Source organism: Aotus nancymaae, unplaced genomic scaffold (genome assembly GCF_030222135.1).
Source record: "Aotus nancymaae isolate 86718 unplaced genomic scaffold, 86718_ANA_hifiasm-v0.15.2.pri h1tg000059l, whole genome shotgun sequence".
Lineage (NCBI taxonomy): Eukaryota > Metazoa > Chordata > Mammalia > Primates > Aotidae > Aotus > Aotus nancymaae.
In genome coordinates, this window is record NW_026988473.1 from 11,978,812 (window position 1) to 11,996,803 (window position 17,992).

General features: G+C 41.7%; 1 protein-coding gene and 1 non-coding gene across 2 annotated transcripts; one reads left to right on the top strand and one right to left on the bottom strand.

The window, feature by feature from the left end:
- Positions 1–10,019: 10,019 nt before the first annotated feature.
- On the bottom strand, positions 10,020–10,973 carry LOC105733799 (olfactory receptor 6Q1). Its single transcript, XM_012476429.2, has one exon. The coding sequence runs from the start codon at positions 10,971–10,973 to the stop codon at positions 10,020–10,022; it is 954 nt and encodes a 317-aa protein (XP_012331852.2).
- Positions 10,974–15,665: 4,692 nt separating this feature from the next.
- On the top strand, positions 15,666–15,772 carry LOC135270266 (U6 spliceosomal RNA). Its single transcript, XR_010338433.1, has one exon. It is a non-coding gene; the product is annotated as a U6 spliceosomal RNA (small nuclear RNA).
- Positions 15,773–17,992: the final 2,220 nt, after the last annotated feature.

Sequence of the window (17,992 nt, forward strand, 5' to 3'; positions counted from 1 at the left end):
AAAGCATATCACTCTCAGCACATTGGTTTTCTCCTGTGTCTGGGTGTCCTTCATACCTGCCCATATAAGTGCCTGGGACAAAGACAACATGGCCGTGGAAGTCTTTGTCATCTTGGCATCAGGAGGAGGCCTCATGTCCTCCCTCTTCTTTCTCAAATGCTACATCATCCTTCTCTACCCTGAAAAGAACACAAATGAACAAATGTCTGGCCAGCATCATCTCAAGTGGGAAAAACAGAAGTGAACCATGAGGAGTGTAGCCTTCTCAGGGATGCCTCCTGAACTCCCCACAAGGAAGAAAAGCCTTCTTCTGAGCCCCATCACACAGGTCTGAACCCCTCCCTGTCCCTGAGCTCCATCTATTTTATATTTAATTCTATCAAGGGGAGAGGAGACATGTTCGCAAAGAATATCGTCTTTTTTTTTTTTTGAGACGAAGTTTCGCTCTTGTTACCCAGGGTGGAGTGCAATGGCGCAATCTCGGCTCACTGCAACCTCTGCCTCCTGGGTTCAGGCAATTCTCCTGCCTCAGCCTCCTGAGTAGCTGGGATTACAGGTACGCACCACCATGCCCAGCTAATTTTTTTTTGTATTTTTAGTAGAGACGGGGTTTAACCATGTTGACCAGAATGGTCTCGATCTCTTGACCTCGTGATCCACCCGCCTCGGCCTCCCAAAGTGCTGGGATTACAGGCATGAGCCACCGCGCCCGGCCTAGAATATCGTCTTTGAAGGAAGCATCTGGTCTAATTCATTCTATGGCCTCTCAGCACCTAGCCAGCACCTCATACAGTGAGGAGACAGAATACGTGGTTGATAAATGAATGAATCAACTTATGCAAAATGAGCATTGGAAGAGGCCTTTGAGAGGAGAGAGGTAGAGTGGTTGAGTGGACCCAGACAGACCTGGTTCGTGTCCTCCTGCTGTTGTAGCTATATAAACCTGGGCATGTTACCTTACCTCTCCGAGCCTCAGTTTCCTCCAGTATAAAATGAGACTAAGACTTTATCTTCAGGTTGTTGGATGGTAAAACAAGAAGCTGTATGAAACGTCTCAGCACATGACAAACACTCAAAAGGTAGATATTTAAAGTCACCTAGTCCACTCTGTCCTTTTACAGATAAGGGAACTGATGCCAAGAGAGGGGATCAGTTTACTCAGGGCAACATTGTACAGAGGTTAAGAGTCAATGAACAGATTTCAAGCCCTAGTTTTGCCACTTACTTTGCTGTAAGTGGGTGACTTTGGACAAGTTACTTAGCTTCTCTGTCCCTCAGTTTTCTCATCCATAAAGGAGGATAATAATAGCACTGACTTCATAATATTATCAATAAGGAGTAAATACATTTAGGATTAATAAATTTAGTAAAACATTTAGGAAAGTATCTGGCACAGAACAAACACTAAGCAAGCATTTGTTAAATCAATAAAATCATACCCAGTGGCAAAACCTGCACCTTGATTTATTTCCAAATAACTGAAACTTTTGCAGGACACCTGCTCTAAACTAGGTCCTGGGAGGGACCTTCAGAGAGTCTAAACTATAATCCTTATAAGCAAAGCATTTGTGATCTACCATCACGAACCTACCCTGAGTGGAGTGGGCTAAATATACCTGTTGTGAAATTGTTTCATAAGTAAATAACCTGTAGCTGCTTGCCTTGGAGTAAATGAGGACAGGTGACTGTCACAGACCCAGTGGAGTGACCACCTATGCAAAGTCTGCTCTAAAGGAAGCCCCTCCACTTCCATGAGACTGTGAGGATGCTAAAGAAGCCCACAAAATACTGGGCATCAACTAATTAAATGAAAGTGCTCCTGGGTAGCAACCTCTCTCTCTGGGGAGAGACAGAGCTTACTGGAGTTACACAAAACATCTCAAGGTATCAAGGCAACCACATTTCCGGGCAACGAGATCCATTTTAAGTTCCTACCACCAGGTGCTGAAAATCCTACCTTGCCAAGGATGGCCAAAGATGTTATTGGAACCAATGAGAATGAAGCCACCAAAGAAAACAAGGATATGAAGAAGATTCCATTTAGGCCAGGTGTGGTGGCCCACCCCTGTAATCCCAGAACTTTGGGAAGCCAAGGTGAGTCGATCGTCTGAGGTCATGAGTTTGAGTCCAGCCTGGCCAACATGGTGAAACTCCATCTCTACTAAAAATACAAAAATTAGGCAGGTGAGGTGGTGCACCTATAGTTTCAGCTACTTGGGAGGCTGAGGCAGGAGAATCACTTGAACCTGGGAGGCAGAGATTGCAATGAGCAGAGATTGTGCCACTGCACAGCAGCCTGGGCATTGGAGTGAGACCCTGTCTCAAAAAATAATTAACTAATTAACTAAAAAATAAAAAAGAAGACTCGATTTAGAGGAACAAAGCTGTAGCATTCCACAGCCACAGCCAACATTTTGACAGACACACCCTAGAAATCAACTGCTAAGGACCTCGCATGTTAAAATGGAAAAGCAAGAGACTAACTAAAAAGACTGATAACCCTGAAAAATGAAATAAGAATCCCAGAACAGAATCCCATGCAAGGGACAAGAACATGGAGCAATAAAAGAGAGGCCAGAAGAATGTTAGTCAGAGTTATACCAGAGCTTTTGACAATAGTGATGTAATGGTACACAGAAAACTGTAGTGTTCTGATTTCAAAGTGTAGATCCAGTCATTCTCACCAAGTCCCAAGTCAAAGGACCTTCCTAAGGGTGGTTACCAGATAATTTCCACCTAACAAATAAGTATCCTAATACCCAGACATTCTCTGGGTAATAGTGAAGTAGTATCTATGCAAGGTTACTCCTTCATGGGACAGTGTTTCACTCTATAATAAATATGTCCCCCAAAGAAGAAACTACATTTTTGGAAATTCCCTATTTACAAAGATATGCATTTTCTACAACATGATTGCATGGTTTATCTACATTGCAGATTGATTTGCCATTAGTAGTGGCTTTAAAACTTTAGCCATCAATACCTGCACATATTATGCACCTCGAATTCTGGTAGGTAGGACTGGTTTTTAAGGGAGTTATTGTTTTAATTTGTAATGTAAATAATTACATTCACAAAAGTAGGTTTTTTCCCAGTTTTGTTACTTGTATCACATTTTATTAAAGCAAGATCTATGTTAACATGCTTAGGATCCTTTCTAAGAGTATGCATCAGACTTTTTACCATTTTATGTAATTTGTCTCAAAAATATATTCTTTAAGAAGCTCAAATTGGCCACCTTTACTGACACTCCCATATAGTTACTCTTAGCGTACTTCTCAAAATTTAGAAAACACTCCCTGTGTTAAAATTTGAATTTTTTCTGCTACAATAAATGAAAACTACATAACCCAGGATGTTTTGCTTTCTTTCCATCTTTCCATTTTGTTCAGAAACCTAAAAGTCTAAATCATTTTGTGTTCATACCTATTCAGGTCAGGTGCCTGAAAGCCCACAGGCATACCTCAGACATGTTGTGGGTTTGATTTCAGACCATGGAAATTAGTGAAAAAAGCAAGTTCTCACACAAATTTTTAGTTTCCCAGTACATACAAAAGTTATGTTTACACTATAGTGTCCTTTATTTAGTGTGCAATAGCATTGTCTAAGAAAATTTACATATTTTACTTTAAAAAATACTTTATTGCTAAAAAAATGCTAACAATAATCTGAGTCTCCAGAGAATCTTAATCGTTTTGCTGATAGAGGGACATGCCTTGATATTGATGGCTGCTGTCCAATTAGGGTGGTGGTTGCTGAAGGTGGAGGTGGCTTTATTAAAACAAGAAAACAATGAAGTTTGCTGTATTGACTGACTCTTTTTGCGAAAATTTTCTCTGTAACATATGATGCTGTTTAACACTATTTCACCCACAGTAGAACTTTCAAAATTCAAATCAATTCTTTCAAACCCTGCTGGTGCTTTATTACCTAAGTTTATGGAATATTCTAAGTCCTTTGTTGTCATTTCAACAACGTTCACAGCATCTTCACCAGGAGTAGATTCCATCTCAAGAAACTACTTTCTTTGCTCATCCATAAGAAGCAACTCCTCATCCATCCAAGTTTTGTCATGAGATTGCAGCAATTCAGTCACATCTTCAGGCTCCACTTCTAATTCTAATTAACTTGCTGTTTCTACCACATCTGCAGTTTCTTCTTCCACTAAAGTCTTGAACCCCTCAAACTCATCCATGAAGGCTGGAATCAGTTTCTTCCAAACTCCTGATCATGTTGATATTTTGACCTCCTACCATGAGTCATGAATGCTCTTAATGGCATCTAGAATGATCAATTCTTTCCAGAAGATTTGAATTTACTTTGTCCAGATCAATCAGAGAAATCACTGTCTATGGCAGCTATAGTCTTGCAAAATGTATGTCTTAAATAATACTTGAAATCAAAACCACTTGATCCATGGGCTATAGAATGGATGTTATGTTAGGAGATATGAAAACAACATGAATCTCCTTGTACATCTCCATCAGAGCTCTTGTGTCATCAGGTGCATTGTCAATGAGTAGTAATATTTTAGAAGAAATATTTCTTCCCAAGCAGTAGGTCTCAACAGTAGAGTTAAAATATTCAGTAAACCATGACATAAACAGAATGAGACAGGGAAACATACACTCAGTGAAGCAGTCAGAATACACATATTTATCAATTAAGTGCACAGTTCATGGCTCCCCAAAACAATGACAATAGTAACATCAAAATTTATTACTCACAGATCATTATACAGATATAATAATAATAGTAAATTTTAAAATGTGAGAATTACTAAAATGTGACACACAGATGCAAAGTGAACACATGCTGTTGAAAAAATGGCCTGACAGACTTAACAGAATTGCTACAAACTTTTTGTTTGTAAAACACACACACACACACACACACACACACAAAATTATCTGTGAATCACAATAACACAAAACACAATAAAATGAAGTATGTTTATATACTACTTGTATTTCTTTCACATGGATTATTATAGTTGATCTGGTAAGGTTCTTACCTCTGCATTGTTTTTGCATCTTGCTTTCATCCAAAAGAATCTAAAGCACTGATACAATAGTCAATAAATGAAATGGTTTTCAAAATGTGCCCTTCCTGTTAACTACAGAAAATGCAACAGCCCAGATCCTATTCAGGGAGTCTGTGATGATGAGGGGCACCATAATGTAATATGCTCATTACTGACCAGCTGAGTAAAATCTCTTTCCTCCCAATTCAGTCCCAAGCTCAACATTTTCCTCTTCCATGTTCTATAGTTTCTGGAATCCACATTGAAATGATGATTATAAATGTCTTTTTAAATGCATCTACCTGCATGTAAGGAACTGCCTGCCTTATAATTGTCCTTTTAAGCCTTACTTCAAAAGAGCTGACAATGCCATAAAGATCTTTAATTTCCAAAACACCAACTGATATAGGGGAACCCTCTATATATCAAATAAGCAAATATAGATTCAGTGCACGGTTAAGTGCATGGATCACATGAAAAACCAGCTTTTATTCCAGGGACTTAGTTTGTCCAAGAAACTGCAGATTGTCTACCACAATTTGTTGTTTTCTATTTCTACAATAATTAAATTGTGACTGGGCATCTGGCTACCTAACTACGGACTATTTTTACTACCCTTGCAGTTAGATTTGACCTAAGGCTCACTTTTCACCAAAGAGGTGAGTGGAAGTGGTGATTGCTACATCTAATGGTACTGGTACCAAAACAGAGGTATAGACCAATGGAACAGAACAGAGGCCTCGAAAGTAATGCCACACATCTACAACCATCTGATCTTTGACAAATCCACCAAAAACAAGCGATGGGGAAAGGATTCCCTGTTTAATAAACAGTGTTGGGAAAACTGACTAGCTATATGCAAGCTGAAACTGGATCCCTTTCTTACACCTTTACAAAAATTAACTCCAGATGGATTAAAGATTTAAACATAAGACCTAACACCATAAAAACCCTAGAAGAAAACCTAAGCAAAACCATTCAGGACATAGGCATAGGCAAGGACTTAATGACTAAAACACCAAAAGCAATGACAACAAAAGCCAAAATAGAAAAATGGGATATAATTAAACTTAAGAGTTTCTGTGCAGCAAAAGAAACTATCATTAGAGTGAACCAGCAACCAACAGAATGGAGAAAATTGTTGCAATCTATCCTTCTGACAAAGGGCTAATATCCAGAATCTACAGAGAACTTAAACAAATTTACAAGAAAAAAAAAACCCATCAAAAAGTGGCAAAGGATATGAACAGACACTTTTCAAAAGAAGACATTTATGAAGCCAACAAACATATGAAAAAATGCTCATCATCACTAGTCATTAGAGAAATGCAAATCAAAACCACATTGAGATACCATCTCACACCAGTTAGAATGGCAATCATTAAAAAAAATGGAGACAACAGATGCTGCAGAAAATAAGAAATAGGAATGCTTTTACATTGTTGGTGGGAGTGAAAATTAGTTCAACCATTGTGGAAGACAGTGTGGCAATTTCTCAAGGATCTAGAACCAGAAATACCATTTGCCCAGCAATCCCATTAGTGGGTATATGCCCAAAGGATTATAAATCATTCTATTATAAAGACACATGCACATGTATATTGATTGTCGCACTGTTCAGAATAGCGAAGACTTGGAGCCAACCCAGATGCCCATCAGTGATAGACTGGATAAAGAAAATGTGGCATATATACACCATGGAATACTATGCAGCCATAAAAAGGATGAGTTCATGTCCTTTGCAGGGACATGGATGAAGCTGGAAACCATCATTCTCAGCAAACTGACACAAGAACAGAAAACCAAACACCACATGTTCTCACTTATAAGTGGGTGTTGAACAATGAGAACACATGGACACAGGGAGGGGAACATCACACACTGGGGCCTTTGGGGGTTGGGGGTGCTAGGGGAAGGATAGCAGGGGGTGGGGGCATTTGGAATGGATAACATTAGAAGAAATACCTAATGTAGATGACAGGGGGATGGATGAAGCAAACCACCACGACATGTGTATACCTAACAATCCTGCATGATCTGCACATGTACCCCAGAACTTAAAGTATAATAATAAAATAAAAAATAAATAAATAATTTTAAAAAGACATCTTAATTCATTCCTGTAGTCCCAGTACTTTGGGAGGCTGAGGTAGGCAAATTGTTTGAGCCCAGAAGTTTGAGACTAGCCTGGGAAACAACCTGACGAAACTATCTCTACAAAAAATACAAAAATTAGCCAGGTTTGGTACTATGCACCTGTACTTCCTGCTACTCAGGAGGCAGGGGTGGCAGGATTGCTTAGGTTCAGGAGGTAGAGGTTGCAATGAGCCAAGGTCATGCCACCACACTCCAGCCTGGGTGACAGAGTGAGACCCTGTCTCATACACACACACACACACATACACATACACACACACACACACACACAAAAGAAGAAGAGGAAGGAAGGGAGGGAAGGAGGGAGGAAGGAAGGAAGGAAGAAAGGAAGGAAGGAAGGGAGGAAGGAAACCTTAAGACAGCGTGTCTCCTCCATTCTCTTTCTCACCCTTCTTTCCCATTGGGACCCGGTGTTGACCATGTAAATAACAAGAGGCCCTAAACAATGGTTTCTGCTAAAACTACCGCATTCAACTCTGCCATTAGCACAAAAGCAACCTCAGATGATACATATGGGTGTGACTCTGTTCCAATTAAACTTGATTTATGGGCACTGAAATTTGACTTTTATAAAACTTTTGTGTGTCATGAAGTAGTATTCTTCTTTCAATTTGTCTTCAACCATTTAAAAATGTAAAAACCATTATTAGTTCACAGGCCATTAAAAAAGCAAGTGCTGAGCCAGATTTGGCCAGCAGAACTTTCTTAGCCAATATCCTAGGGGATGTCGATCCTGCAAGATGGAATGAACTTGCATCCTTAAAGGTGAACAGAGCCACCCACCAACCTGGAACCCTCACTTTGGACTCTTGCCAGAAAAAAAAAATCTCCTTCATTCTTTAAGTTACACTATAGTTAAGTCTCTCTTGTAATAGAGCTTAGCATTTTACTTTATCTAATATATAGTCCTTAACTCCTGACTATTCAGACCATAGCCCCCTTCCATAGTCCTCACCACTGTTCTTTTACTTTTTTTATTTCAATTTTTATTTTAGATTCAGAGGGTACATGTGCATATTTGTTACAAGGATATATTGTGGGATGTTGAGGTTTGGACTTCTACTCATTCTGTCATCCAGATAGGAACACAGTACCCAATAGGCAGTTTTTCAGCCATTTCCCCCTCCCTCTCTCCCTCCTTTTGGCATCCCCAGTATCTCTTATTCCCATCTTTATGTTTGTGTGTACCCAAGATTTAGCTCCTACTTACAAGTGAGAAAATGAAATATTTGATTTTTAGTTTCTGCATTAATTTGCTTAGGATAATGGCCTCCCTCTACATCTATGTTGCTGCCTATAATATAATTTCATTCTTTTTCATGACTGCATAGTATTCCATGGTGTATATGTACTTCATTTTCTTTATTCAATCTCCCATTGATGGACACCTTGGTTAATTCCATCTCTTTGTTACTGTGAATAATGTCATGATGAACATACAAGTGCATGTGTCATTTTTTTATAGAACGATTTATTTTACTTTGGGTGTATACCTAGTAATGGGATTGCTAGCTTGAATTATAGTTATTTTTTTAGTTCTTTAAGAAATCTTCAAACTACTTTCCACGTGGCTTTACTAATTTACACTCCCAGCAACAGTGCATAAGCATTCCCTTTTCTCTGCAACCTTGCCAACATCTGTTATTTTTTGACTTTTTGATAGTACCCATTCTAACTGGTGTGAGATGGTATCTCATTGCGGTTTTCATTTGCTCTTCTCTTATGATTAGTGATGATGAGAATTTTTTCATGTTTGTTTACAACTTGGATATCTTCTTTTGAGAAGTGTCTGTTCATGTCCTTTGCCCACTTTTTAATGGGGTTGTTTTTTTCTTGTTGATTTAAGTCCCTTATAGATTCTGGATATAGATTCTGCACCTTTCTCAGATGCATAGTTAGTGAATATTTTCTTCCATTTGGTAGATTACCTGTTTATTGTGTCAATAGTTTATTTTACTGTGCAGAAGCTCTTTAATTAAGTCCCACTTGTCAATTTTTGTTTTCATTGCAATTGCTTTTGAGAACTTAGTAATAAAATCTTTCCCAATACCAGTGTCCAGAAGGGTATTTCCTAGGCCTTCTTCCAGGACTTTTTTATAGTTTTAGGTCTTACATTTAAGTCTTTAATCCATCTTAAGTTAATTTTTGTATATGGTGCTAAGTAGAGGTCCAGTTTCAATCTTCCACATATGGATAGCCAGTTTTCCCAGCACCATTTACTGAATAGGGAATCCTTTCTCCATTGCTTCTTTTTTGTCAACTTTTTCAAAATATCAGTTGGTAGCAATGTGAAGCTTTATTTCTGGGTTCTCTATTCTGTTCCATTGGTCTATGTATCTGTTTTTATACTAGTACCATGCTGTTTTGTTTACTGTAGCCTTATAGTACAGTTTTAAGTCAGATAATGTAATGCCTCCAGGTTTGTTCTTTTTGCTTAGGATTGCTTTGGCAATTTGGGATCCTTTTTTGCTTTCATATGAATTTTAGAATAGCTTTTCCTAATTCTGTGAAAAATGACATTGAGAGTTTGATAGGAATAGCATTGAATCTGTGGATTGCTTTGGGCAGTATGATCATTTTAATGATATTGATTCTTTCAATCTGTGAGCATGGAATGTTTTTTCATTTGTTTGTATCATCTCTGATTTCTTTTAGCAGTGTATTGTAGTTCCCCTTATAAATATCTTTCACCTCCTTGGTTAGTTGTATTCCTAGGTATTGTACTTTTTGTGGCTGTTATAAATGGAACTGCATTCTTGATTTGGTCTCCGCTTAAATGTTATTGACCAACCTCTTTTCAAATATCCAAGGCAAGGAAACTGGGTTCCCATCTGCCTCCTCACTGTCCCTTCCAAGACTTGAGAGAAAAGACTCTACCCAGCGCTCCCTTCACCTCCTTGTTCCTAAGGCTGTAGATGAGAGGATTGATCATGGGTGTGACAATGGAGTAGAAGACAGATACCACCTTGTTGAAGTTGATGGAAGAAGTCACCTTGGTCCGGACATACATAAAAAAAAGAGTGCCATAGAAGAGGCTCACCACCGTCAGGTGAGCTGCACAGGTAGAGAAGGCCTTCTGGCGCTCGGCAGCTGAGCGGATGTGCAGCAGTGTCCAGACAATGTTGCCATAGGACACAACAATGACCACAGAGGAGTCCAGTAGCACAGCCAGAGACACCAGAAAATCCACAGTCTCATTCCAAGTGACATCTGAGCATGACAAGGCTAGCAAGGGTGCAGCATCACAGAAGAAGTGGTCAATGACATTTGGGCCACAAAATGTCAGCTGAGACATGAGGTAGGTTGGCAAGATGGGTGTGAGGAAGCCTACCAGCCAACAAGCAGCTGCCAGACGGATGCAGGTGCCCCAGGACACCAAGGCCCCATAGTGGAGAGGCATGCAAATGGCCACATAACGGTCATAGGCCATGGCAGCCAGTAGGAAACACTCAGTTGCCCCAAGGAACGTGAAGATAAAGAGCTGGGACAGGCAGCCAGCATAAGAGATAGTCTTGCCACCATCCACCCAAAGAAAACCAGCCAGCATCTTGGGCACTGTAACAGAGGTGTACCAGATTTCAAGGCAGGACAAGTGTGTCAGGAAGAAATACATGGGTCTCTGTAGTCGGTGGTCCAAGCCCACCACTAAAATGATGGCCAAATTCTCCACCAAGGTGAACACGTATATGGTGAGGAAGAGTGTGAAGAAGAGGAGGTGCATTTCATGGCTGCCAGCAAAGCCCATCATGACAAACTCAGTTACCTGGGTCCAGTTTTTGGTATATGGCTGCATATGTGGCAGTAAGAGCTCAGCAAACTCATAGCCTCTTAGATGATGAAAGCTCAAAGAGAACCTGTGAGGTTGGAGGATGTGGTACTCAAATGCCTTTCACTTCAGAAAAGAAACATGACATCAAGACACTGTTCTAACCCTCAAAGAATTTATAGTCCATGAGGGACATGAGAAAACAAACAATATGAGTACAAAAAAAGAATGCACTGGCTAGGAATAAGACAGGATACAATGGGCAGAAATAGCAGGGAAGCTCAACCAGTCTTGAGAAGTCTTCCTGGAAGGAAAACTGTCTAAAGCTGAACCTGAAAAGGAAGTATAAGTTAGTGAGACAAAAGGTAGAGATAGAGAGAAGACATAGCAAGTATAAGATTCCAAGCACCAGAGAGGAAATTGTGCATTTAACTTCAAGTAGAGACAGTTTACCATAGAGTTCAAGAACTTGATTTCCAAGCGAGCATACCTGGCTTCAAATAAAACAGAACCTAACAGAGCTGTTGTGAAAATGTAAATTGGATAATTCCTGTAAAGCACTTAGCATCATGTTTGAATCAGTAAATGTCCAAGGGGAAATCTACATGTTGACTTTTCCTGGAATAAAATATAGAGAGAAAATGACTGTTTCTGAGCCTGAGGAGTAGGCGAGACACCACGAGGGGCTAGCAACCAAATTAAGGGAAAGGAAGAAGCTGAGCTTCAGTCTGAAGGCTACAGGGAGCCTTTAAGAATTATAAGCACATGGACACAGGGAGGGGAACATCACACATCAGGGCCTGTTGCGGGTGGGGGGACTAGGGGAGGAATAGCAGGGGGTGGGGGGATTGGGGAGGGATACCATTAGGAGAAAAACCTAATGTAGATGATGGGGAAATGGATGCAGCACACCACCATGGCATGTGTATACTTATGTAATAATCCTGCACGATCTGCATGTGTTCCCCAGAACTTAAAATATAATTTTTAAAAATTATGGCAAAAAAAAGAATTATAAGCAGATGAGCAATGCTATTCTTTTTGCCCCTTTGAAGGGGCAGGTTTGGAGGGGAACAAGATAAGAAGCAGAGGCCGGGAATGATGGCTCACACATGTAATCCCTCACGCGTGTAATCCCAGCACTTTGGGAGTCCGAGGCGGGTGGACCACTTGAGGTCAGGAGTCCAAGATCAGCTGGCCAACGTGGTGAAACCCAGTCTCCACTAAAAATACAAAAATTAGCCAGGCATGGTGGTGGGCACCTGTAATCCCAGCTACTTGAGAGGCTGAGGCAGGAGAATCACTTGAACCCAGGAGGCGGAGGTTGCAGTGAGCCGATATTGCGCTACTACGCCCAAGCCTGGGCAACAGAGAGAGACTTCATGTCAAAAAAAGATAGGAGGCAGGAAGGCTGGCTTGGAAGGTTGTTGCAAGTATAGTACGGAGTGATGGTGACTTTAACTGAGGAAATGCCAGTAGGAGAGTGAAGATGGCTGTTAAGAGAATCAACATAATTGGGTTTGAATCCACACTGGGTTTGAATTTGAGTTCCATCATCAACTTGAAATATGTGACCATGAGTAAATCACTAAATAATCCTATTTAAAAAAAAAAAAAAAAAAAAAACAGATAATACAAAAGAGTTCCAAAGAGATGACTTCCTATCTCATTTTAGAATTAAATGAGAGGGCCGGGCGCGGTGGCTCACGCCTGTAATCCCAGCACTTTGGGAGGCCGAGGCAGGTGGATCACGAGGTCAAGAGATCGAGACCATCCTGGTCAACATGGTGAAACCCCGTCTCTACTAAAAATACAAAAAATTAGCTGGGCATGGTGGTGCGTGCCTGTAATCCCAGCTACTCAGGAGGCTGAGGCAGGAGAATTGCCTGAACCCAGGAGGCGGAGGTTGCAGTGAGCCGAGATCGCGCCATTGCACTCCAGCCTGGGTAACGAGCAAAACTCCGTCTCAAAAAAAAAAAAAAAAAAAAAAAGAATTAAATGAGAAAATATAATATCTCCATTATTGTGCCAGTTTTAAAATACAGCCCCAAATTCTTGAACAAAAGTGGGGTCTATGGCTACTCCATTGCATCTGGGTTCTGTGACAGCTTAACAACAGAATAAAATGGAAGTCATGCTGTGCCAGTTTCCAGGCCCGGGATTGGAAACCATCAGTTTCCTCTTCCTGCTTCTTGAAACCCAGTCACAATAGCATGAGGAAGCCTATGCAGCCTGTGGAAAGGCCTAGGTGGAGAGGAACTAAGTCCCTCAGCCCTCAGCCCTGGCCAAGCTTCCACTGACAGCCAGCACCAGCGTGCCAGCAGGTGAATAAGTTGTCTGAGAAATAGATCGTTCAGCCCCCAGTTGAGCTGGCCAAGCTGACACCAGCCTTCCCTGCTAAGCCCTCCCCAAACTAAAAATCTGTGAGCTAAATAACTGATTGTTGTTGTTACTTTAAACCACTAAGTGTTAGGCTACTTGGTTATTCAGTAACATAAATAAAGCAATTACATCCTAGTTGTGTAACTTGGGCAAATTATTCACTATTTCTGACCCTTTGGAGAAAAAGAAATAGTGTTTTGCTACAGTCACAAATTCCTGAACTGGAATTTGGATCCAGGTCTGCCAAGGTCTAAAGCCCTTGCCCTTTCCCCTATAAATAATTAAGCAAGTTCTTTCTGGCTTCGGCATTCCTGGCATTGGAAGCATGTAGAGATACAGAATCAGAAATAAACAAGTTCAAAGTCTTCAGATTTCTGCGTGCGTCTTCACCATGCCTAACATCCCCACAGTGGGCAGTCTGTAAACACTGGCTTCCTCTCACATAATTGCATTGCAGCCCCAGACACTTCATGCTTCTGTTGGCTGAAGGAAATTTCAGGACGCAATTCCCACCCGTTTATCTCATTTGCGACCTCGCTTACAATGTAGCAGCCTCCAGACAATGATCACCCTTCTCGGTGGAGATACTGCACGCAGATGCTGCAGAAGTTTGACTTGACTTAATGTGTTAGACAGTTTCATAGTCAAATTCTCTGAAAAATTCATTATTTGAATTTTCTCTGGAGAGAATGAGATTGAGAGCCAAACAGCTCTGGAATCAAGCCCTGGGTCTGCAATTTACTAGCCTGGTTGTGTCATCTATAAATTCTTACTATTCTTTCTAAATTTTTCCTGTCCTTTTAGCTGTGAATCAAGTATGATAATGCTGTCTTCACTAGGAAGCCTTTTTCCTTACCTCATTCCTCTCAACTTGTACGCAGGTCAAGCAAACAAATGCACAGGGTACCTGCTCTGACCTAGGAACTATGGTGGAGGGTACAGTTGCCCCTAGCATCTACCCCAGGGCCTGGTACAGAGCAAGTACTCCAGCATCCATCCTGAGGCCTGGTGCACAGCAGATGCCCCCAGCATCCACCCTGGGGCCTGGTACAGAGCAGGTGCCCCCAGCATCCATCCTGAGGCCTGGTGCAGAGCAGATGCCCCCAGCATCCACCCTGGGGCCTGGTACAGAGCAGGTGCCCCCAGCATCCACCCTGGGGCCTGGTACACATGCCCCCCTCAACATCCACCATCGGGCCTGGTACAGAGCACGTATTAACTTTTTAATACTTTCAGCTCTCTGATCCATGGCTTAGAGAGATGGTGCCAGAACCTGTGGGCTTTGTTTCAGGCCCAGATTAGCTACATTGAAAGGATATTCTCTTGTTTCTCAAAAGCTGAAGGAAAGGTAAAGAAGTAGGATATAAGAGAGAAGGAGAGAGGGAGAACCAAGGGCTACCTTTTTTATCCCCTTGCATCCAGGCAATGATGCATTTCACCTGTGGGCTGAGAGTTTTAAGAAGCAGGAGTGTCTTCCCCACTATCTCTTTCCCCATCATAGAGCCAAGAGCTGGCAGGATCCTAGGTCTCTGAGGAAAACGACTCACTTCTTCCTGGAGCGGGGATTCCCCAACATTTTCTGTAAGGGATCAGATTTAAATAGTTTAAGCTTATGAGCCACAGGTAGTCTCTGCCACATATTCTTCTTTGTGGTTTTTTGTTTATTTTTGTTTTCGCAACTCTTTAAAATGTAAAACCTTTTCTTAGCTCATGGGCCATACACAAACAGGCTATAAGCTGGATTTGGACCACGGGCTGTCATTTGCCAATCCCCACCCTAGACTCTCATAGGACTGTTATATGAGCGAAAAAGAACACCACCTTACTGTGGTAAGCAGTAGTTACCCTACTTTATGGACACATATACCACCTCTGCCACCACCAAGCAGCCAAACTGTCCCCAAATTATCTGTTGTCCCTTGTTCTGCAGAAAGATGGGGGACGGGGAAGAACTGATACCCAGGATTTAGTTGGACACACGTGGGCTATTGCACCTGCACAGAAGCCCAGGGAGTTATTATTGCTCCTGCTACCCTAATGCTAATTAACAAAATGCAAAGGAACCTTTTCTTGAATTCCCAATCCAAAACCCAAAATCTAAACTAAATGATTCTAGATAAATGCTTAAATCTCCATCAGCTCTTCCTCTACTGCCTGACACCCAATTGCATTCTTTGAGAGACTCAAGAAATGAACCCAAGTTGTCAAATAGATTGGATTGATATATGGAGAAAAACATTCAAAGAGTTTAAATGAATAAAATAAATTTTAAATGTCTCATTACTTCTTTTGCTAGTGTATATTAATTCATGTTCATTCATTAAAAAGATTAAGAGAGTGCTCGCTTCGGCAGCACATATACTAAAATTGGAATGAGACAAAGAGGATTAGCATGGCCCCTGTGCAAGAATGACATGCAAATCTGTGAAGCAGTCCATATATTTTTTTGAGACAGAGTCTCGCTCTGTTGCCCAGGCTGGAGTGCAGTGGCCCAATCTCAGCTTACTGCAACCTCTGCCTTCCGGGTTCAAGAGATTCTCCTGCCTCAGCCTCCCAAGTAACTTGGATTACAGGCATCTGCCACCACATCCTGCTAATTTTTGTACTTTCAGTAGAGACAGGGTTTCACTATATTGGCCAGGCTGGTCTTGAACTCCTGACCTCAAATGATTCACTCATCTTGACCTCCTACAGTGCTGGGATTACAGGCATGAGCCACCACACCCAGCCAGGTTCCATATTTTTAACAAGACTGCACATGTACCCCCTGGATATAAAAGTTGAAAAAAAAAAAAGATTCAGAGAGAGAATCCCACAACTATCTAACTCCTGGAAATTTTTGAACCTATTAATTTGTTAACTCAGTGAAGTGGTTTACCCACAGTTCTATTCCCGCCAGTTCCTCATTCAAGCATTCATCAAGGAGACCCTGAGTGCTAGGCATGGTACTAGGATCAGGCCTTTAACCCAAAGGGAGTTGCAAGTCCTGTCTTTTAAGAATCGTGTCTTTTCAGAAAGATAGAGAAGTACTCAAGGGATAGGACAGAGATGCGATGAGGTAATTGCGATGTGTCTGGTAGAATAAAGTAGGGGGCAGTGAAGTTGGCATAGAAGGAGGAAGACCAGACAGATAAGATCAAGAAACAATTTCCCAATTAAATCACACTGAGGGTAGGGGATGCCAGAAAGAAGGCAATCCTTAACTGACAAAACCAAGCGCAGTAGAGGGACGGGGAGGCACCTCAGTAAGCCAGGGGAGAGAGAGGTGGAAGTAGCTAATATGCCCAGAGGAATTGTGAGGAGAGATTGTGAGGTCCACGGACAGGCAGGAGAGTGCAGCAGTTAAGGCTACATTCAGGCATTAGACCACCTGATGCCTTCAAATCTCAGCTCCACAACATTCTAATTGAAATAAAATGAAAGCAATCTAGATGGGAGGCAATGGCTAACCCAACAGAATGAATTTCTGATGGAATCATTTAAGTCATCAGAGACAAGTCTAATGAGAAACACTTTCTAAACAAGAGTTTCAGAGCATCCAAATTCTACTCCTCTTCCCTCCCCCACACACACCTGTTCGGGTCATGTGTTGGTAGGAAGATGAGGCTCTCTCCAAAAAAAAAATGGAAAATGGGTCATTTATGGAACCCCTCCCATGGGCTAGATTCTGATGGGCTGATACTATCTCACTTAATCCCCACAATACTGTACAATGATTCTATGAACTATTCTTGATATAAAGGTGTTAATGTCTTGGTTTTCATGCAATTGAAATAACTAAAGGCTCAGAGAGACAGTGAGTAACCTGCACAAGATCAAAGAACTACATGGCACAGAGAAGAGCCAAACCCCAGAGCGTCTGACACAAAAGCCTGTGCTTTCCCTCCACACTATGCCATTTCCCCCTGCCATTTCATTTCACCCAATGACGACGTGCCTGCAGCCCTGGCTCCCTGCCCTGACTCTGAGGTTAATGTCCCTGCAGCTCAGAGCCCCGCCGGAGCCTGGAGGAATCCCCCACAGGCTCCAGTGCGCTGCAGGAGCACAGTCACACTCCCAGGGCTATTAACAGCATCCGCTTCCTCTCCAAGGTTCAGGGAACTTTATCCACCAAGTGTCACGCAGGGAAAAAGCGGTCAACCGGAGAGGAGAGGGTCATATGGGGCAATTGCTAGATAAGGAGAAAGGCCACACAGGAACTTGGCCCAATTTGGTGTCCTCAAAAGATGGTGCTCCCTGGCTAAGATTTTCCTTAACAAATATGGAAAAACAGTTTGAAGTCCATGCACAAAAATTAAAACTTGGTTCCTGCAGCTATTTGCTTGTGTAGCTACGTGACAAGCCTGGTAGGAGGAGCTGGATTTCTCCCTCTATCAGTTCTCTCCTCCTGGCTTCTGGGGAATTGATCCCAAAAAGTGAAAGGAACTGGAAAATAAACTTACTAAGATCCAGGAAGTGATTTCAAAAAAACAGCCAGCAAACCAAGCCGAGCAGGCAGCAGTGGGTAGGTGCCACGAGACAGACAGAGGGGCTACGAGGTGCCCAGGAATGAAGCCCGGAGACCTGCTCTCTGATTCCCCTTGAGTCTAGCTCATTGCATGCCTGCTTCCCCGCTCCCACTGCAACGTGACAGCAACAGTATATCTCACTTTCCAGCATGCAGA